General features: G+C 38.9%; 1 protein-coding gene across 1 annotated transcript in view; it reads right to left on the minus strand.

The window, feature by feature from the left end:
- LOC126471368 (structural maintenance of chromosomes protein 4-like) overlaps positions 1-22,532 on the minus strand; it is a 178,339-nt gene that overhangs the window by 52,519 nt on the left and 103,288 nt on the right. The window contains exons 9-12 of the mRNA XM_050099490.1: positions 14,220-14,443; positions 13,523-13,649; positions 4,630-4,819; positions 4,441-4,554 (exon numbers count right to left, since the gene is read on the minus strand). Of these exons, the coding sequence (XP_049955447.1) occupies positions 4,441-4,554; positions 4,630-4,819; positions 13,523-13,649; positions 14,220-14,443 (655 nt within the window). The remainder of the gene's footprint in view (positions 1-4,440; positions 4,555-4,629; positions 4,820-13,522; positions 13,650-14,219; positions 14,444-22,532) is intronic.

Consider the following 22,532-nt stretch of genomic DNA (forward strand, 5'->3'; position numbering starts at 1 on the left):
TTAATGATGGCAACATTGGTAGGGTGAAAGTGCTACAGCATATGGGAATTAATCCTGGAGTAAACTGCATCAGAAAACTTGAACAGGGGACAAGGTTTGCACTGAAACTTCCCAACAGATTAACACTGTCTGCTGCACCGAAACTTGAACTCGGGAACTTTGCCATTCACTGGCAAGTGCGCACACTCCACTGCAGAGTGAAAATATCATTCTGGAAGGTTTGCATTGATAAAGCAGAGTATGCAGCACAATTGGCCACTGAGTCCAGAAAGAAGAAAAGAAGAAGAAACTTGGAAAAAAATCAAGAGGATGATATACAGTATGATGCAGGGTGCTTCTGAGTGACTAAAAATAAAAAATTAATTAAGCATATATTTAGTGAGTTACAGTCTTTTGAAGCTTTAGAAGGCATTCCTGAAAATTTACATTTTCTGTTACATTTTTCTATAAATCTCAGAAACCACTTTGAGTACAGTATTCAAATTTTCAGGGAGTAACAACATATATATCCTGAGTCTACTGAACTTAAACAAGAACATAATGTTATGTACACTAAAATTATTTAGGATAATGTACAAAAAAGTACACACAATTTTAACTGTGTAATTAAAAAATTGTATTTCCAAAAGTAGTGGCTAAAATACAATTATTGTAGTTCAGTAGACTCAGAATACACAGTTTAATGTCCTGTACAAGTTTCATGTCAATGACTACAGTTGTTTCTGAAATATAGGGAAGCCAAGTTACTAAATTTAACATTGTTGGGATAGGGTGTTCCAACTCCCCTTAATATATATTAATGACTTGCCACTCTATATTCATGAAGAGGCAAAGCTAGTTCTCTTTGCTGATAATACAAGTATAGAAATCACACCCAATAAACAAGAATTAGCTGAGGAAATTGTAAATAATATCTTTCAGAAAATTATTAAGTGGTTCTCTGCAAATAGACTCTCACTAAATTTTGAGAAAATCTAGTATACACAGTTCTGTACAGTGAATGGCGTAACACCATTGATAAATATGGACTTTGAACAGAAGTCTGTTGCTAAGGCAAAATATTCCAAATTTCTGGATGAGGGCTTTTATGAGAAATTGAATTGGAAGAAACACATTGATGATCAGCTGGAATGTTTAGGTTCAGCTTCTTATGCTATTAGGGTTATTGCATATCACTGCTTTCATATGACATATTTTGAGGTAATTCATCATTAAGAGAAAAAGTATTCATTTCACAAAAGCATGTACTCAGAATAATAGCTGGAGCCCACCCAAGATCACCTCACAGGCCCTTATTTACCCTTTGGGATATTCACATTACCTCCACAATACATATATTCACTTATGAAATTTATAATTAATAATCCATCCCATTTCAAAAATAATAGCAAAGTGCATGGCTACAACACTAGAACAAAGGATGATCTTCACTATTCTGGGTTAAATCTTACTTTGGCACAAAAAGGGGTGAATTATGCTACCACAAAAATCTCTAACAATTTACCAAACAGCATTAAAAGTCTGATAGATAGCCAACCAGCATTTAAAAACAAATTAAAAGAATTTCTCAATGACAATGCCTACTCAATAGATGAATTTTTAGATATGAAGTAGTAACTGGAAAAAAAAAGACATGTCATGTAAAGAAAACTTATGTTAAACTGACACATTCCACATCATTACAAAATGTCGTATAATGATCTACGGAACAAATATTATTGTAATGTAATGTAATGTCATGTCATGTCAAAGAAAATAGCAATTGGCATAATTTGTCTTTTACATTTTATACATCCTAATTGTTGAACTGTAAAAACTGCATGTCCTGTGGACATAAACTTATGAAATACAAATTGAGATTGAATATCTATCATATTTTGAGAGGGAAGAGTGTACTTGTTCTTGCATGCATAAGATTTTCAAATACCTCTAAGGAGGTTTCAAGTTGAGTGTCTGATTCATAATTATCAATCCATGCCTTCTTATCTTTCTTGTAAAGAGGTTCAGCAGTAGCATATTTCACAGCCAGACAGGAAATATCCCTTGTGATGTATGTGAAGAACAGGATTTTTAATATGTTCCCTGAGATATGCTTAACTACATGAGAATTTTTGTTTCTGAGAGGGTTAGTTACATTCTTAATTTATTGGGCAGATTATAGTGTTATTGTGATTGGCCTGTATTTATGAGGCTTTAGCATCGCTTCTTGCATATATTCTATTTCTTTATTCCTTGAGCTGCCAATGCCAATCTTCTCAGTTACTTCCAAGAAATGATCATTAAATACATTGGCTACCTGACTGCTATTGTTTGTTATTTGGCTGCATCATTAATAACAAAGTACTCATTTTTGTTAAAAAGTTTTGCATATAAATTTAATTTCATTATTTGAATGATTAATTTCTGACATTACAAAGAGGTTTCCTTAATTCTTTAACATCTTTCCTTAAAAAGCACAGTATTTCTCATAATATGAAATAAATATCATTTCTATGTTTCTTCTAATCATTCTGTACAATTTCCTTTTACTTGCACATAATATTTTGATGCCTTTAGCCATCCAAAGACTTTTTAATGTCATTAGTGCTATATTTTATAGCTTACTACAGAAAACAGCTGATAAACATTGATAGAAATCCATCTGTAAATACATTAAATTTTCAGTTGACATTGTCACATTATATGCTTCCCTCCACTCAGCCAGTAGTCTGCCTTGAAACTATGTTGCCCGTTCATTACTTTCTGTAAGTTCTCTTTATATGGGCCGGAAGTACCACACTTTGGTGCACACTCATATAGCCACTAAAATGTACAAAAATGTTTATCTGGAGTGCTGATTCTAGGCCTTCAAACAAACTCATTTTTAAGTTAACCCTAGAGTGGGCATCTCAATTTTTGTAATACAAGCAGGTGTGGGACATAATTTCTACACATATAAAGAATACCTGTTTTTATGATACCAAGGTAAACATATATGAGCAAACTCACACTGTAATCTTAGTTTAATTAAACAATGATAGAAGAAACTTATATTATGTGAGCTAAATCCCTGTTTAATTAAACAACAACAAAATACACTTCCTTTACATCACACTGTTGCTATGTACAAAAGTTGCCCCACATTAATGATCCACTCAAAGGATTAAATGGCACAGAAGTATCAGATTGCAGCCCAATTCTTAATCAATTACTAATTATCTTGTGGCAGTTATCGACTGCAAGAGTCGACCGCCTCATCTTTGAGAACGAACTTCTTTGAAAACTGTTGATCTCATTGTGTTCCGAACTCTGTATTCGAGTGGGTGTGTTTGTACCAACATGATCAAAATAAAGTTAATTCATTATAAACGAGCAGATACTTAATGTTGGGTTCGATATTACTGTATTTAACATCTCAATCCCCATTATCTCATAGACAACTACTTCATTGGAGGACTTGGTAGTGTGAAGTCTGGGGGATTTTCTTGCATGGATTGTAAATTTTTTTCTGACTGAGCTTACTGTTTATTTTATATTAATGCTGCTCACTTGGAAATATGACAACACTACTTATCACAGTGTTAGACGAAGCAATAATGAAGGAATAGGCATGGGTTCACAACTGTAAAACAAAAATGGGATGGTAAAAGGCACAGGTACTTTTTGTTGGTGAGCTTTGTACCCAGGGGTGCCCAGTCAATGTTTAAGAGAAAATGTTTACATCAGTTTATTCCTTCAATGTACATACATCAATATGAATTGTGAATTGATAATCATTTATAAAAATTTCATGTAATCCCTATCAGTAGGTGCTCTCATTTATTTATAATCTGCTAATGGTTCTCCATTAACATTTAATATCTTATGAATTTTACTGTTTTTGTTATATAACACCCTTAATAATACATTAGAATTATTGAAATTTTTTGGTGTGTAACAAATTTTTTAGCTTCCATCATCACATTTCACATTTATACTTGCAAGTACTTGAGTAGGTATCAAATTTTTAGCCATCGACAATGTGCACATTCTTCATTTGTTCGTAACTTCATAAAATGTCCCTTTTATCAGATGCCCCAAGATGATGTATATATAAGATATGTAAGTGTAATAGAAGTGACAAAACCTTTTGGTTATGCATCAAGTTTTATAAAGTTGACTTAGGACATGGCTTGTTTTAGGCAAACATTTAAATAATATTATATGTAAGTACCACAAAACGTTGCATCCTGTAGGATGACCATATCTAATATAATTTAATAGCACATTATAATATTTACTTTTCGCAGTTCTGAAGAAGACGTTATTACTAATGTTGAAACCTAGGTAAACGATAAAGTTAACCTGCAACTGTAGGCTGTATATTCTTATATAAACAATATCAGTTGCTGTTTCTGCATAAAAATGTTAAAAATTACCAAGATGATGTGTCAAATATTAAATACTGTTGGTAGAACTAACCCAAATCTGGTAAGCATGTTTACTTTAATTTCTGTCTGTTGCTGCAGTAGTCCTATTTTTGGTATGACACCCTGAACGAGTGGGTGAGCAACTATACCAAATTCATCTGTAAATCTGTACAAAAGCAAAATCCTAAAATGTAGTGTGTTGTTATATAATAAGAAATTTGATCTGATTACCATAACTCACCTTTCAGCTCTTTTAATATCAGCTTTTGTTTTTGTTATTTCATAGCACTTGCTTGATAGTTTCTTTTTGTTTTCTTCTACATTTTTCTTAATTAAGCCAACTCTATTGTTAATCTTATCCTCTATTTCATTACTTAAGCAGTTCACCTCTGAACTCACTTCCTGGGCCTTTTGCATTGCATCATCATAATCTGAAAGAACAAATTCTTCATCCAGTATAGCAGATTATGGTTAACAATAAATAGCATAGAAGCTGCTGTTACATTTAAAAATTAGAATATTCTGACCATGAAGTTCAATTTTACTAGTCATGGATGTACTCGATGTGGTATGTCCATGTCTTCCTGCAACATTTGAACTGAGTTACCTAACGTTATAGTGAAAGTTGCAATAACTGAAAAAAGTAGAAGTATGACAGACTAATGATTGCACCTTGGACCTTTGCTTTGGTAGTACAACACCTACCCACTTAGGTCGAGGTCACAGCTAAAGCAGAACAACCATGAAGTAACTGCAAGTGCAGGGATCTAGAACTATTTTTTTCAAAAATCAATTTCTGAATTTATTGGTCTTTGAACCTTTACAAACATTGCCCAAATGTTCCATTTTCATAGCTTCACAACTGTATTGTCTCCTCCTGTCTAGGTACAAATCTCATAAATATCCATCAAATGAATAGATGATAATGTGAACTGTGTAAGATTTTTGAGAAATGTAACTACCATTCAGATGAAATCATTAGTAAGTTGACAGTTTCATAATTGTAGGAGATAATTCTCTATTCAGTACATCAACCATTTGTCGTACATAATATAATAAATATAGTGACACTTTCTGATACACCAACATACTTTAACAGAAATAAAAAAATGCAATTTTGACTACATATAAGTACTCCTTAAATTATTTACTGGAATGGAAACAAGTTGAACTCATACATTTGTATTATGTTGAATAGTAAAACTAACATACTTATGTATGATGTTCAGGTTCTATGAATATGTCAACCACCTTATTCTATTGTGAGGTTTTTTCAAATACAATACTCCAGTTCAATATTTCCTAAACATTAACAAACAGTAAGACATGGAATTTGTGAAATAAATAAATAAATAAGTACATAAATAATTAAATAAAATTGTATTTCTTTAGGTAATGAAATACAAGGTAATGGCTCTCTGTGTTGTATATGAGCAATTGATTAGGAATGTCTGCCACTATTGTGTTTTAGACTACTGCTTCTTAAGTGAAATGTATACATTTAAATTGTATACAACCTGTAGGAATAGCAATAAACATTCTAGAGTAGTGTGGAAATTAACTGGGACCAGCTCATGTTTTAAAAAGAATTTACGCTGGTTAGCTGTAATGAATTTCATCTGCCAAATTGTTGGACTCTTAGTGCACTGATGTTGCCTTAACTATGAACAACAGTCGTCAGTCCCCTCCAGTTCAGTTGAGTGCTTGTATATGTTGAAACAGCATTTGTTATTTCTGTGCTCTCAAAAGGAAAACTTTGTGTTTGTGTTAAAATGGATATTTCACCTAACAAGTTGGCAAAAATAGTTGCTTTTCATGAACATACATCTGTGACTATAGGAGACTGTGCCTCTATTGCTGGCGTGGGAACATTTAGTATTTCAAGACATCTCAGGGCATATAGTAATACTGCGCCATTGTTTCCAAAGAGAAAAGACAGATGTAAATGGAAACTAAAATCCACCCCTATAAGTGACCAAACTATTTATTAACAGTAGAATTTGTCCTCACAACTTAAGTATGGACATTCATGGAGATTTATTAGCTGATGGAGCTGAAACTGACTGTTCAGCAGTATGGCATAGTCTTCTTGATTGTGAGTGGAAGGCGTGAAATACAATGAAGAAGAAACATTTGTTAACACCTAGCATTAAGAAAAAATGATTGGCATGCGCCAAAATATATACATCTTGGACCTTCAATGACTGGAAACATGTAATTTTCAGTAACAAATCACGTTTTACTGTTAAAGGATACAGAGCAAGAGTTGTTAGGGGAAGTGCCCATGGTTCAGTGAGTGCTGACCATCTCAAGGAGATTGTAAAATACTCTGCCCACAAAAAAAAAAAAATGTTTTGTGGTTTCTTCATTGCAAGGGGCCCTGGGGCACTAGTTCCTGTTGATGGCATGTCAATTTCAACCAAATACATGGAAATCCTTAGGTGCAGGATTGTGCCATTCCTACAGACCTTTGTAAATGAAGGAGGAACATATCAATATGATCTGGCTCTGTGTCACACTTCTAAAGCAATCAATACATTCATGGAAGAAACAACATTAATGTGCTTTAGTGACCACGCAATAAACCAGACTTAAACCCCATCGAGAATCTGTGGAGTAATGTGAAAATGCATCTTGGCAACATGGACTATTCAACAAAAGACTGCATGTTAGTAAATGTTGTAAAAGAGTGGTCTCATGACAAACTTTGAAATATTTGCTCTAACCTGGTCAAATCTATGCCACAACATCTTCAGAAGCTCATTAAAGCAAAAGGAGGACACATTAGTTATTAATATTCAGTTAGCTACTAACTGTAATATACATATAGTAATAAATGTGCACAGTTATAGTTTAATCATCTTGTCCTAACTAATTAGCATGTCACTGTAGTATATTTTAATTATAATTTAGTTGATAGAAAACCTGTTTACAAAACTGTATAATGGAATGTCCAGAATGGAATAACAACAACATTATGAAAGAGAGAGACTGCTACTCACCATTTAGATGATGATGAGTTGCAGACAGGTAATGAAAAGACTGCTACACATTTAAGTTTTTGAACAAAAAGTGTTCTTCCAAAACATCAACTATTTTGGAAGGAGTTCTTTTGGCCAAATGCTTAAACGTATAGCAGTCTTTTGTTGTGCCTGTCTGTGACTAAACACCTCCACTATATGGTAAGTAGCAATCGATCCTCTTCATATGATAATATTATTGCTTTAAAGAATTGAGAGTCAGAGGAAGCTATTTTGTATACATTATTATTAAACCAAATATTCCAGTTTGTTACAGGGTTACCAAAATCTTCAACAACTGCAAATTTATTTGGAGCCTGCACATACAAAGCTGCTAAGTCTGTTTTACTACATTAGTATTTGGATCTAAGTGTTAACTCAGCTAATATTGCTCTTCATTTAGACTCAATGCTTCAACCCATCTAAGGAATTCTCATCTTTTACACACACATTTGTAGTACTCATATCGTCATAAAAAAATTGTCACAAGAATATGAAATTTGTGCTAGATATGAGATGCACTAATAAAAATTATGAACTAATAATGAGACATTGCTGAGAGTACACTATATTGTAAAGCTAGCACAAACTGTACCAAGTGCTTATAACATTGATGAGAAAGTTGCTTTTAGCTCTAATGCATTGTTATTAAACCCCAATTTAACATGAACAAATAGCTTTTTTTAACTGAGCAGTATCATAGTGGTGTTCTTTACTAGTCCCTTTCACAGTGTTTTGTAGAAAGATGAATAATATATTAGGCAAGTCAGTTGAGAGATGTGATTTGTGAACATATTATAGTTTAATTAATGAAACAGTTAAGAACTGTATTCGAGTATATAAAGTCAGCCTATTTTCTTGAAGTTATTTCATCATCATCATCATCATCATCATCATCTTGGACAGTTTCCATCCTCTGCCCAGGACTGTATGGAACATAGGACTCTCCATCATCATCTGTCTTGCCACCATCTCTTCACCTTGGTCCAGTCTTCTCCTTTCCTCTGGACGCATTCCTCTACTCCTTTCAGCCATCTGTCTCTCAGTCTTCTCTTGGTCTCTTTCCTTCCAGTTTCATCCCGTGTATCCTCCTGGGTATCCTCTTCTCCTCCACTCTCTTAACATATCCATACCATCTCAGGCTTGATTTCTCTGTCTCCTCCTGTAATGGTTCCACCTCTCTGATCATCTCATTTCTTAACCTGCCTGTCTCTGTCACTCCAATACCGTTTCTCAAGAATTTCATCTCACTAGCTTTTACTATGCTTTTCTCTCTTCCTTTCATAACCCAGGTTTCTGATGAATATGTCTGGATTGGGACATAGTATGACCAGTATATAACCTCTTTACTGATTTGGAGTACGTCGTTGATCCATATCAGGCTACTGACACTCTTCTGGAATGTTTCCGATTTTCTCCCCCACTCGTTTATTTCTCTGTCATTTTTTTTCCATCTTCCTGTATCAAGCTTCCTAGGTACTTTAAACTCTCCATTCTCCTCAATCATTCCCCACTAACTGTTATTCCAGTTGTTCCTCTCTCCTCCTTTCTTGCTGTGATAACCATCTCACTCTTTCTTATACTAAATTTCAGACCATATTCTTGTACTGTTTGTTCCAATATGTCCAACTGCTCTTGTACTTCCTCCTCCTTACTCTCCCAAATCATCAGATCACCTGCAAACACCATAGCTTTCATCTTTCATTCACCAATTACTTGTGCTACTGTACCTATTATATCATCCATCACTACAATGAAGAATAATGGTGAAAGTGCACTTCCCTGCCTCAAGCCATTCTTCTGTTCAATCCAAGCTGATCTCTCTCCTCCCACTTTCACACAGCTCAAACTTCCATGGTACATTTCTCTTATCCTCCAAATAATCTGTTTTGCATCTCCTCTGTTATCCAAGGCTTTCCACACTTTTCTTCTATGTACACTATCATATGCTTTTTCAATGTCCAGGAAGGTCATTAGCAGATCTGTTCCATATTCACAGTGCTGTTCCTGCAGTTGTCTCAAAGCAAAAATTAGATCAACTGTGGACTTTCCTGTTCTGAAGTCATGTTGCTCTTCTCTCATTCTTCCTTTTGCCCTTCTTAAAGATCGGAACAATTATTCCTTCTTCCAGTTTTCTGGGATCATCTTCTGTCTCCACACAATTTTCATTACTCAATATAGCCATTGTATCCCCACCTCTCCTGCTGCTCTCACTATCTGTACACTTACCTCATCCAGAGCTGGTGACTTCCCTCCCTTCAAATTGCCCAATGCCTCTTCCACTGTGAAATTCACAAACACAGTGCTAGAAACAAAAAGTATTTCCATGGAAATTATATGAACCTGGCTGGGGTTGTTAACTACTACTACTACTACTCCTCTAAGTTAGCAGAATATTTAAACTTTGGGACATAAGTTACAAACACTAAAAGTTTATATCGAAATAATTTTTAATTTCTTTGATTCATAAACCACTATAATAGTCTCTGAAATCAGTAAAGGCAAATACGTACTTGAAAGAGGAAGAATAACAGCTTTGTTCAGAGAAGTTACTTTCCTGCTGAGGTACATAGCAATTAAACACAAATAAATCTGTCTATATTGAATTTGACCTAGGGAGGCAAAAAACTCATGAAAACCAAATCTTAATGGGTGACAAATACATTAAAAAACAATACTCGACCAAATTTCTTGGCTTGACACTTGATGCAGAGTTAAACTGGTCTGATCATGTGAATGATATTTGCAAAAAGCTATGCACTACCATATATGTCCTAAAAAAACTGACACCTTTTTGTAGCACCAGCACTCTGAGGCAAATATATTTTGCACTATTTGAATCCCATCTAAGTTATGGGATAGAGGTATGGGGATCCAGCAGTAAAGGTAGTATGAAAAGTGTATTTATCTTACAAAAGAAGGAACTTTATGTGCTGAAGATAATCATTATGGCAGTAAACAGTAACAAAACACTTAATAAAGAAATACACGATCACAACACTAGAGGTAGAGAGACCCCACATCATCTCTCATAGAACAACACTTTATGAGAAAAGCCCTCACTATGTAGGCATAAAACTACTGAATTGCTTCCATCCTAATATCTCCAAATTGCCCATTCCAAAACTAAAAATGAAATTAAAATGATGGCTCCTAAACAATCCTGTATATTCAATAGATGAGTTTCTAGATTTAGTACACTCGTATGATGGAAGACCATCTATCTAAAAATATTTGTAATCTCAGATCTTAGACTGTGTCACAAACTGTATATAGTTGAATGTCAGATATGAATCCTGTGATACAAACTGTAGATTCCTTGATCTAAGTATGGCAGTAACACATTTTTTTTTATGTATAGTCCATATATGTAACTCTGTTCTCTCAACTAAATTTAGAAAAAGTTGTGTAGATAAAAGTGCCAGCCAATAATATGTAATCCTAGTAAGTAAGGCTCTGACTTATCCAGAAGACTGGAACAAAAAAAAATTTTTTTTGTAATGAGTTGATGTTGGATCAAAATAAATATATAAAAGTATCTGGAAAAAATTCCCATACTTATCAGTGTTAATTGATTAGCACTCATTGTGATCTGTCATTAGTACTGTATACACAAGTTGCTTACAGTGACTGTTTCAGTTTGTTAATTACTAACTTGGTTCATATTGCATCAATGGGCATGTTGGCCTTGGCTGTATGTAACATTTCCAATTGATCCACAGCCTCATGCAACCGATACAACATGCAGTTCACCTGAACAATTTTCAGATTTAATTGGTGAATTAGGTTGAAATTTGTAAGTGCTAAGTCTCCAGTTAGCTTAATGAACTTAAAAAAATATTTGTCATTAACATTAGAGCCAGTCTGACTGTATGGTGACGATATCTTTTTGCAGATTATTGTAATAACTACAAATTTTTCAGAGGCATCTTAGAATAAAAGTTTAAAAATTTAAAACTTCAGTTTTCCTTTTGCTGTCTTTTTTAGCCACATCAGAATAGTCAATGAGTGACTGGATAGAGTCCTTCAATCCACTTAGCCATTTCATGTGGGACAAGAATTTTCTCAGGTTCCCAGCAAGTTCCTTCACTAAGCCACGATGGTGGAAATTATATGCTTTGACATCAATCTTATTATTATTTCTGCATTCTTTTTTGACCTGAGAATGCAACAATCTTTGCTTCCACACCAATCCCTGAATTTTGTAATTCAACCACAGTAGTCTTTTCCATCCTCAATACCCTTATTTTGCACATCCTTCTCAAGAGCATGGTTTGCAAACAATTTAACCTTCATCCAAAATTCCTCTACATCCACCATATTTGAACTAAATTATGTCCATTCATTGATTAAGTAGAATGTTAACAATGTTATCAGCTCTTCCCATAATGAAAACTCTCCTAACTGACACTGCTGATAAGATCAGGCATGCTTGTAGCTATAGGGACTAAAATACTTTCATAGAGAGTGAATTGTTGAACTAGCAGCTGAAGACAGTCTTGGAAAAATGTGTCCATGACTACTTCTCAAGACAGATTGTCCACAGTACCTGCAATAAATCCACGAACATATCAGTCTATACTCTGTAGGTCAATGTTGCCTCCAACTAATATTATGTGACTGCAGTATTTCCATGCTATGTAACACAGACTTTGTTTGAATGATTATACAACTGTTACAAGAAAATTGGATGGCCAATAAAAACATCCAATGATTAACTTGAGTTCACCATGGCTAATCATGTATGTCCAGATAACTTCACAGTCAGACTTAATTTTACCTTCACAGACACAATATTTTTGTCTATTTCAACAAACACTGCCTCTTATATGGGGTCTAAGCTGTCTTTTTGAGATAAATTCATGCCTCATTAAATATTTTATCTACTGGCCATAGAACCAAGTCAGTCAAAGCTACTTGTTCATGGAATGAGTCAGTATGTATTTACAGAATACTGGATGGAAAATCTGTAAACAAAAGAGTATAGAACTGCCCCAAAGTAAGATACTACAGAAAATTATAGAGTGAATTAACAAGTTTTCATGTTTCAGTATCTGAGACAGTGGATATTATTCTTAAACATTTTCCATGCAAGATCTTGACACTTCCCAGTAGGCTTTTCATCCACCATAGTCCTGCAAAGACAAAGTGGTAGACTTCACTGACTGTTCAACTACTGTGTGACAATAAAATTTTACATCTACAATGGTTCCATATCAGAAACTGTATGCACTATGTTTAGTTGCTCCAAACTAACATTTTGCCATGGATGCAGGCCAGTTAAGGCTGTATTATACTAGGGAAGACTTTCAACTGGTGATACAACAGACTTGTAGAAATTGAACACACCAACACAGATGTGGACTATTTGAACATTCATGCATAGCACCTGTATCCCTTCAGGCTTAATGTTGACCTTGATGGTGATGGAATCTTCCAGCAGGCTAACTGTCCATATCACAGTACCAGAATCATGCTACAGTGGTATGAAGAGCACGACAGTAAACTTAAGTTGATATCTCTCCAGCCAAATTTGCATGATATGAACCACAATGGAAGACATCTGAGATGCTATTGGACACCAGCTCCACTCCCACAAACCGCCATAGTTTATGAGAATTGTGTGACTTGTGGCTAGTGCCACACACTTCTAGAAACCTACCAAAGACTTGTTGAATCCAAACTCTGTAGAAGTTGATTTGTGGGGAAGGGACCGGACAGCAAGGTCATCAGTCCCCTTACATTAGGGAAGGACGGGGAAGGAAGTCAATCATATCCTTTCAAAGGAACCATCCCAGCATTTCCCTGAAGTAGTTTAGGGAAATCACAAGAAACCTAGATCAGGAAGGCCGGATGCGTGTTTGAACCACTGTCCACCTGAATGCGAGTCCAGTGTCCTAACCACTGCACCACCTCACTCAGTATGACAAGATGTCTATGAGCTGCAGTGAGTACAGAAATGAGATGACTGAAATATGCTTCATATTTAAATTTTTGTCAAGTTACATTTTGTCATATTCTTTACACAGATTTGACTGGAGTCCTGCTCTGTTCTAAAACTCATGCTGACATAAACATAACTTCTTCACAACTTTTGTGAATGTCTTAACATACCTTTTTTGGCTTTCCCCATAACCAATGTGAGAGTTGCAACTTTTGCTGGATCAACTGTAACTTTTAACACTCTCTTTTCCTGATTCTTTACTTCATGCTCGAGTTTTGGGTGTTCTCTCTGAAGTGTCTGAAAATAATTGTCTTAAGTGGCAAGAAACTGTTCATGAATAGCAAATATGTGAATAAAATATTTATGCAAAAATATCAGATTATAAAAAAAAAATGGACATTTTGTTATTTCATGATAAATTTGGAATCATGTCAAGTTACACAAAACCAAGTAAAAAAAGTTAATTTTATCCTAATGAAAATGCAAGTAAAATTTTTGAAAGGTTTATCCATACACCTTAACAGTATTAATCAGCAGGGCTTTGATATCTGTGTCTTTCCCAAGAGACTGATTCAGAATTTATTTACTGTTCAAAATAGCTGTAAGGTCTATGTTGTGAAAATCATGAGACAAACTTGTAAGAGAAACATTTATTACATCATCTCCTCATATGCACTCTAATCAAAATAATGGGACATCTCTGATTCATTACAAAGTGTATAAAATGACTGTTCTCAAATCTAGACATTCAGGATGAGATGTTTTATTTTAGAAATGGGCAAAAGTAGGACGTGGAGACAATTTCAAAGAGAAGTAAGACTAACTCAGGATATTACCTCTGATATAGCATGCCTGAAAACACCTTACCATAATTTCAGTTTCCAACTTTTGTGTTTTGGTTTTCATATTATTTATCTCTGGTGTAAGGAAACACATTTTTTTGTCAATCTCATGAATTTTCCTAGTAAACTCTTCAAGTTTTTTCTGGCATTCTTGCATCTTTTTTCCAAGGTCCTCCACAGTTTTCTGAGTAACTGGAGCTTCAGGTACTTTTTGACTCATTAGACCTTTTTTCACAGTATGGCCACCACCTGTCATTTCACCCGTAAAAATCACAAATCCAAATTAGGACAAAGAATACTGACAGCTCTTGCACATTTCATTGCAAATATGTTGTAAATGAATTCTCTACAGAAATGTTGATTTAGCAAGTGTTATGAAATATTTACTATGTATACAAAAATACTTCTGTCAGTCAGTGTACTGTGCTTTATGATGTGTAGCAGCAGAGCCACTCAGAAACACACAAAAAAATGTACAGTTTAACAAATCAAGTTCCCAAATTCCAGCATTTATTTCTAAGAAAGAATTTAATCTGCAATGTATGGATTAGGTGTTGTCATATGTATGGGAATTACTGATTAACACTGATTTTAAAGATCAAGATAGTTGTTTGTTAGTGTGTTTTGTAAAATTACAGTAAGAGATGACTGATTAAGAATAAGTATGTCTGTATTAGATTAAGGTTACTGGAGTCATCAAGGCCATTCCAAAATAGGAAATCAGAGATACAATGCACAGAGCAGACAAAGGTGGTAGTTTTTAGGTTACTGTAGCTAAATAGTAGCACTGGAGCCCTGAAAATTGCAGACACTCTGAGCAGCTGTTACAGGGGAGAACTTTCACTTCAGAGAATTAACTGGTAATACCATCCACCACCTAGACACTGTCATACAGCCTCACAGTAAAAGATGGCCATGAAAAGGCACATCTTAGCAGGGGCAACAAGCTTGATACATGCTCTTAAGGACTGCAATGTCAGTGGGTTTACACAGGTCAGATTGCTACTGCAGCAGTCCTCACCCAAAAAAGGACTGAGGGTGGGGCCAAGTGATGTAAAACATTGTTGTTACTGGCCATAATAGGAGTGGCAGTGATGTTTAGTTTCCAGCTGAACGCTACTGCTACCAAACTTGGAGTTTGTTAATTTAAAGACCAGAAACATACCTACCTACCAATTAGGAGAATGGGAGGAATCTAAGTATGGTTGGCCAGTGGTGCCCTGGAGGTGCAGAGCAACTTGTCAGATTAGCTGAAGCTTCTTAAGTGCTGGTGGATTGGTAGGATGACTATAGGAAGGGAGTAACACTGCACCATCATGATTCTTTAAAGATCTAAGCTTTTATATTCAAAGGGAATTCTCACTCAGATCATTGGGGCATTGACTTCATGTTTCTTCTGGCCAGCCTCAGTAAAGCTTACTGAGGCTGGCCAGAAGCAACATGGATTCAATGCCCCAATGATCTGAGTGAGAATTCCCTTTGAATACAAAAGCTTGGCTCTTTAAAGAACCATGATGATGCAAACATGCCTGTTTTTTCACTTTGAGTGCTGCTCTCAAGTTTGTACCTAACATGCTGCCAGTGTCTGCTACCTCCGTTAGTGTCTACTCCCATGGAGTTAATCAGACCCCTGAATTCCATGGGTCTCCTGCTGCAAGCATCCTACCAAATACCAGAATCCGTGCCTCTCATAGGTGCATTGTGACAGTGTTTGGCCTTAATTCAAGTCATCAACCTGCCTTCATTGGGAATTTGTCTTTCTGCATTTGCTCCTCACCACTCAGAAATTGCAGATTGACTAGTCAGGTTCCAGCTCTTGTCTGTGATATGAGTATGCCTACAGAGTGGCAAGTTAAGGGTTTATCCTTTTCTGTGTTTTCCACATAGTACATTTATTAAATTTCATGCATGTTTCTCTGTTTAAGAGGATTAACTTGCGTTTTTGTAAGTGTAAATTCATTCAGTCTTTAGCACAGTAGTTGCTCACTGAACAACGAGCTATGTAGCTCTTTAACGCATCAGCATGCTTTGGTCCCATGCCAGGAGGGTTGCAAGTTACATATCTAAGATCAACTGCTTTTATAGTTCACTTCTTCAGTTAGTCTTGCTAAGATGGATTGGATGTGTACATGCTGCATGCGGATGCAGTAGTAGATGGCCACAGTTTGTGAACAGTTGAACGTGCTGTTGGCTACAGTCAGTCACGTTCGGGCTGCTGCCTCAGGTTGCAACAGAGGCAGAGAATCTGGTGCATCACACAGGACACCTCAGGTATCACTTCTTTTGCCCTCAGGCTCTGCTTCCGAGGTGCCTCCTAGTGCACACAACAAGGTGAATCTGCCCTCACAGCAAGGTGATTGGCAGGTGGTAACATGTTCGCATTGCTCAAGGCAGAGGACCAATGTGGAGACTGGCCACCTGGCCTTGCCCATTCATCCTGTGAGTGGACAGGTGGATGCTCCTTCAGCAGGGTCCAAGCAGGCTCACAGGGGAAGGGTTTACTGGTTATTAGGAGCTCCAATGTTAGGCTCGTAATGGAGCCTCTTAGGCAGATAGAATTCAGGGCTGGAAAGAAAGTGGATGTTCACTCAATATGTCTGTGGGGTGCCTCATCCGAGATGTGGAACCGGCCTTGCCAGTGGCTATCGAGCATACAGGGTGCAGTCATCTGCAAGTTGTGGCTCATGCCAGCACAAACAATGCCTGTTGCATGGTACTGAGGTGATCCTCAGTTCATACAGGCAGCTGGTGGAGGTGGTGATGCTGGCCTCAGCCACAGGGTGCAAGAAGAGCTTGCAATCTGCAGCAATGTTTCCATAGTTGATTGAGCTTGTAACATCACGAGTCAAACCACAATAGCATTTTATTGAAGTAAACTACCTTGCAGTACGGGCTCATAGCTTTGTAGTTGGTGGTGGTGACAACTGCTTGTATCTCGGTGTGATTCACTCACACCTGTTGCTAACACAACCATGGGAAGCGCCACTTGTGTCAGTTCCAGAGACAGAATATTCAAACCCTTAAGCATTTAAATAAACAATACTAAATCTTATTCAATTTCGAAAAAACTTTTTATTTAGTCTTTTGATATTTAAAAACGGCACTAGTAAGATTAAAGTCAGTTCGGATGCATAACAGTTTGTCCTTTGCTATCAGTTGGAATCGTAACTAGAGTTTACAAAATGTTAGGACAGTATGTTTGAATTTTTATACTTAAATAACATAAATTATTTTTCATTTTCGTAATAGAGAATTCATTAGGAATTGATATTCATTTAATAACTATTTATTTTGTTGTGTAAATTACTGAGAGTGTGCATGTGGGACATATGTAAAGATTCAATATTATCTCCTGTTGAACATTATGTTACTTGGTCAAGGGAAAGTGTGCAACAAGCTGTTGCAACAAAAGCTGTAATTCCCCTTACTTGCTGATGATGTATGTCCAAGTGTGCTTGTTTTTGTACGAAGGCAGCCACAATAGTTATTTGAACAGTAATTTTTTTCTACGGTTATTTCAAGATTAGTTTTCATTTGGTTTGGTTTGGTTTGGTTGAACATTTTATTACTATTTGCAGCATAAAATGACGTAAATGTGTCTGTGAATGTTGATTGGAGTAAAACAGTTTAGGGGCAAATATGATCTTGAAAGACTGATCTGATTGGCTGTTCATTTGATCAACCAATCAGAGTGGAGTCTTTCCCGCACTCTATCAAGTAGTATATGTGCTGTGAGCAACGGCATGGAGGCAGTCGTAGTCTCGCTGTCAGATGTGCAGGTCATGTTGAATGTTACCGAAAAAGTTATATGTAAAATGAAGAAGGTACTGTTATTTTGTGTTCATTTTATATCCCTGTGAAAGCAGATGCATTTACAGACAAATTGTGAAAATTTGAGTTTTGTGAAGGAATTATTTTTTTTTTTTTTTTTTTTTTGTTTGTTTGTGGTTTTAGGGCGCAAAACTTCTATGGTCATTAGCGCCCAGCCCGTGACGTAGAAAACAGGAAAAAAACGAAATTTAAAATCAGCAGCAATGGATACAAAGTCAGAAAATTTGAGAAACTAAAGGCAGAAGGAATGCTTAAAAGTCCACTATAGAAAGGGGTTGGTTGTCCCCCAAAAAAAAGCTTCAAATGACTGACGTCATTTCACTGTCACTAATAAACTGTAGAACACGGTCAGCTGAGCGCGTGTCATCTGCTAAAATCGACGATAGATCAGGCGATAGCTGTAGACGGGAGCGTAACGGATTAAAATAGGGGCATTCAATTAAAAGGTGTCTGACCGTCCACAGCTGAGAGCAGTGGGGACAGAGTGGGGGAGGATCACCGCTTAAAAGATGTCGATGACTAAAAAGACAGTGCCCTATCCGGAGTCGAGCTAAAATTACCTCCTCCCGACGACGCGTTCGGGAGGAAGAGGTCCAAGCGCAAGGAACGGCTTTCACTTCCCGCAATTTATTGTGGGGAAGTGTTGACCAATGCGCATGCCATAAATGAGTAACTTGGCGACATAAACCGCTCCGTAGATCGGTAAACGGAAGAGACTGAAGAGCTGGCCGAGGAAGAGAGACTGCAGCCTTGGCCGCTATATCGGCCGCCTCATTTCCACAGATACCAGCGTGTCCCGGGAGCCAGAGGAACGCCACTGAGACGCCCCCCAGGTGGAGCAAGCGCAGACAGTCCTGAATCCGGTGGACCAGAGGGTGCACAGGGTAAAGAACTTGGAGACTTAGGAGAGAGCTGAGAGAATCTGAGCAGATTACGTACTGTATCCGCTGATGGCGGTGGATGTAGTGGACAGCCTGGAGAACAGCGTAAAGCTCCGCAGTATAAACCAAACACTGGTCAGGAAGCCGAAAGTGATTTGGGGTGTCACCAACAATATAGGCACTCCCTACACCTAACGATGTTTTCGAGCCATCGGTGTAAATAAATGTGGCTTCCGTCATTTGTGCACATAGAGCAGCAAATGCCCGACGGTAAACAAGTGTAGGGGTACCATCCTTGGGAAACTGACATAGGTCTCTGAGCAAGTCGATCCGGGGACGGAGCCAAGGCGGTGCTGTACCCCAAGTTGTCAAGAAGGTTTTAGGAAAGCGGAAGGAAAGAGAATGGAGCAGTTGACGGAAGCGGACTCCCGGGGGTAGTAGGGAGGAGGAGCGGCCTGCATACCCGACCTCAAAGGAGGCGTCGAAAAAAAGGTTATGGGCTGGATTAGCAGGCATGGAAGACAGATGGCTAGCATAATGACTCAGAAGGACTGCCCGCCGATTGGACAGCGGAGGTTCAGCAGTCTCAGCATAAAGGCTTTCCACAGGGCTGGTGTAAAAAGCTCCAGACACTAAACGTAATCCACGGTGGTGGATAGAGTCGAGACGCCGAAGAATAGACGGCCGAGCAGAGGAGTAGACTATGCTTCCATAATCCAATTTCGAGCGCACTAAGGCGCGATAGAGGCGGAGAAGGACCACCCGGTCCGCTCCCCAAGAGGTACCATTCAGGACAGGGAGGGTGTTAAGGGAATGCAGACAGCGAGCCGAAAGATAGGAAACGTGGGAGGACCAGCACAGTTTTCTGTCAAACATAAGACCCAAGAATTTAGCGACGTCGGAAAACGGAAGGTTGACAGGACCTAGATGTAAGGAGGGCGGAAGAAACTCCTTACGTCGCCAAAAATTAACACAAACGGTCTTACTGGGCGAGAAACGGAAGCCGGTTTCGATGCTCCACGAGTGGAGGCGATCGAGACATCCTTGAAGACGTCTTTCAAGAAGGCTGGTCCGTTGAGAGCTGTAGTAGATCGCAAAATCGTCCACAAAGAGGGAGCCCGAGACATCAGGAAGGAGACAATCCATAATTGGATTAATGGCGATGGCAAACAGTACAACACTCAGCACGGAGCCCTGGGGTACCCCGTTTTCTTGGGAGAAAGTACGGGAGAGAGTAGTGTTCACCCGCACCCTAAATGTGCGCTCTGCCATAAATTCGCGAAAAAAAGGGGCAGCCGGCCTCTAAAGCCCCAAGAGAACAGTGTGCGGAGGATGCCTGTCCTCCAACAGGTATCGTACGCTCTCTCCAGATCAAAAAATATTGCTACCGTTTGGTGTTTCCGGAGAAAATTGTTCATGATATAAGTGGAGAGATCAACAAGATGGTCAACAGCAGAACGATGCTTTCGGAATCCGCATTGGGCTGGTGTTAAAAGACTGCGGGACTCCAGCCACCAAGCTAAACGGTAATTCACCATACGCTCCAAAACCTTACAGACACTACTCGTGAGAGAAATGGGGCGATAGCTAGAGGGGAGATGTTTGTCCTTTCCAGGTTTCGGAACGGGAACGACAATAGCTTCCCACCATCGCCTGGGAAAGGTACTGTCGGTCCAAATTCGATTATAAAGGCGAAGGAGGTAACGCAGGCTATGGGTTGATAAATGCAGCAACATTAGGACATGGATACCATCCGGTCCTGGGGCGGAGGAGCGAGAAGAAGAGAGTGCATGTTGGAGTTCGCGCATGGAGAAAACAGTATTGTAGCTTTCGCGATTTTGAGAGGAGAAAGCAAGATGTTGCACTTCCGCTGCACGTTTCTTCGGGAGAAACGCTGGCGGGTAATTTGAAGAGCTCGAAATCTCAGCAAAGTGCTGACCCAATGAGTTAGAAATTGCGACGGGGTCCACTAAGGTATCATGCGCGACAGTGAGCCCAGAGACCGGGGAGAAACTAGGCGCGCCTGAGAACCGTTGAAGCCGACTCCAAACTTCCGAGGAGGGAGTGAAGTTGTTAAATGAGCTAGTAAAGAATTTCCAGCTTGCCTTCTTGCTATCGCGGATGACGCGACGGCATCGCGAACGGAGCTGCTTATATCGGATACAGTTGGACAAAGTTGGATGGTGACGGAAAATGCGAAGAGCACGTCGCCGCTCACGTATTGCGTCACGGCATGCCTCGTTCCACCAAGGAACTGGAGGGCGCCGGGGCAATTCGGTGGTGCGTGGTATTGAACGTTCCGCAGCTGTGAGAATAACGTCGGTAAAATGTGTGACCTCATCGTCGACGCTGGGAAAGCGACGGTCATCGAATGTCGCTAGAGACGAAAAAAGTGTCCAATCGGCTTGGGCAAACTTCCAGCGTCGCGAGCGCATATATGGCAGTTGAGGCTGCAGTCGAAGAACACATGGAAAGTGGTCACTCGAGTGTGTATCATCAAGGGCGAACCATTCGAAGCGCCGAGCTAGCGGAACAGTACCGACCGCAAGGTCCAAATGGGATAAATTTGCCGTGGAGGCAGACAAAAATGTGGGGACCCCAGTGTTGAGGCAGACTAGATCCGCTTGGTGGAAGACGTCTAGCAATAGTGAGCCACGTGGACAAGGATGTGGAGATCCCCAAAGCAGGTGGTGGGCATTGAAGTCCCCAACCAGCAAATAGGGGGGTGGAAGCTGATCAAGAAGATGAAGGAGATCAGCTCGTGCCATTGGTGTAGACGATGGAATGTATACCGTACAAAGAGAGAACGTGTATCCAGAAAGGGAAAGACGGACGGCGACAGCTTGGAAGGAAGTGTTTAAGGGGATTGGGTGATAATGGAGAGTATCATGGAGCAGAATCATGAGTCCTCCATGGGCTGGAGTGCCTTCAACAGAGGGGAGGTCATATTGGACGGACTGAAAATGAGGGAGAACAAAGCGGTCATGGGGACGCAGCTTTGTTTCCTGAAGACAGAAGATGACCGGCGAGTAGGATCGTAAGAGGATCGACAATTCCTCCCGATTGGCGCGAATGCCGCGGATATTCCAGTGGATAATGGACATAGGGTGAACAGAAAATGGAGGAACGTCACCAAGGGTGCTGTCAACTCAACGACTGCTCAGAGCTTGCGACCGACAGCATGGAATGGCATTCAGTCGAAGGCAGAAGATCCTGATCCATAGGTTGGTCAGGAGCAGCTCCTGCCACCAACGATCGGCCAGTTGACCGGCCACCAACAGTGCGCCTCGGCGACACAGAAGATGGCCGAGGGCGATTTCCGCCAGGTGGTGCTGTAGATGGGACACGCCTTGGCGGAGAAGGAGAGGAACTGTGTTTCTTCGTAGCCTTCTTGGAGGTATGTTTAGATGAAGGAGGAACCGATGGTTGTGAAGTTGCAGTACGTAAAAACTCTTCACGAGAATGCTCTTTTTTTGAAGACTTGGCGTCTGACTTTTGGGCTCAAGATTTAGCAGAACCCGACGAAGGGTGAGCCATAGAGTGGGCAGGTGAAAGAGGTGAGGTTGAATGGGCGATCTTTGCGCTGGCCGATCTGACGACCGTGGTACTAAATGTGAGGTCGCAAG

The sequence above is a fragment of the Schistocerca serialis genome, chromosome 3 (genome assembly GCF_023864345.2).
Source record: "Schistocerca serialis cubense isolate TAMUIC-IGC-003099 chromosome 3, iqSchSeri2.2, whole genome shotgun sequence".
Classification (NCBI taxonomy): Eukaryota; Metazoa; Arthropoda; class Insecta; order Orthoptera; family Acrididae; genus Schistocerca; species Schistocerca serialis.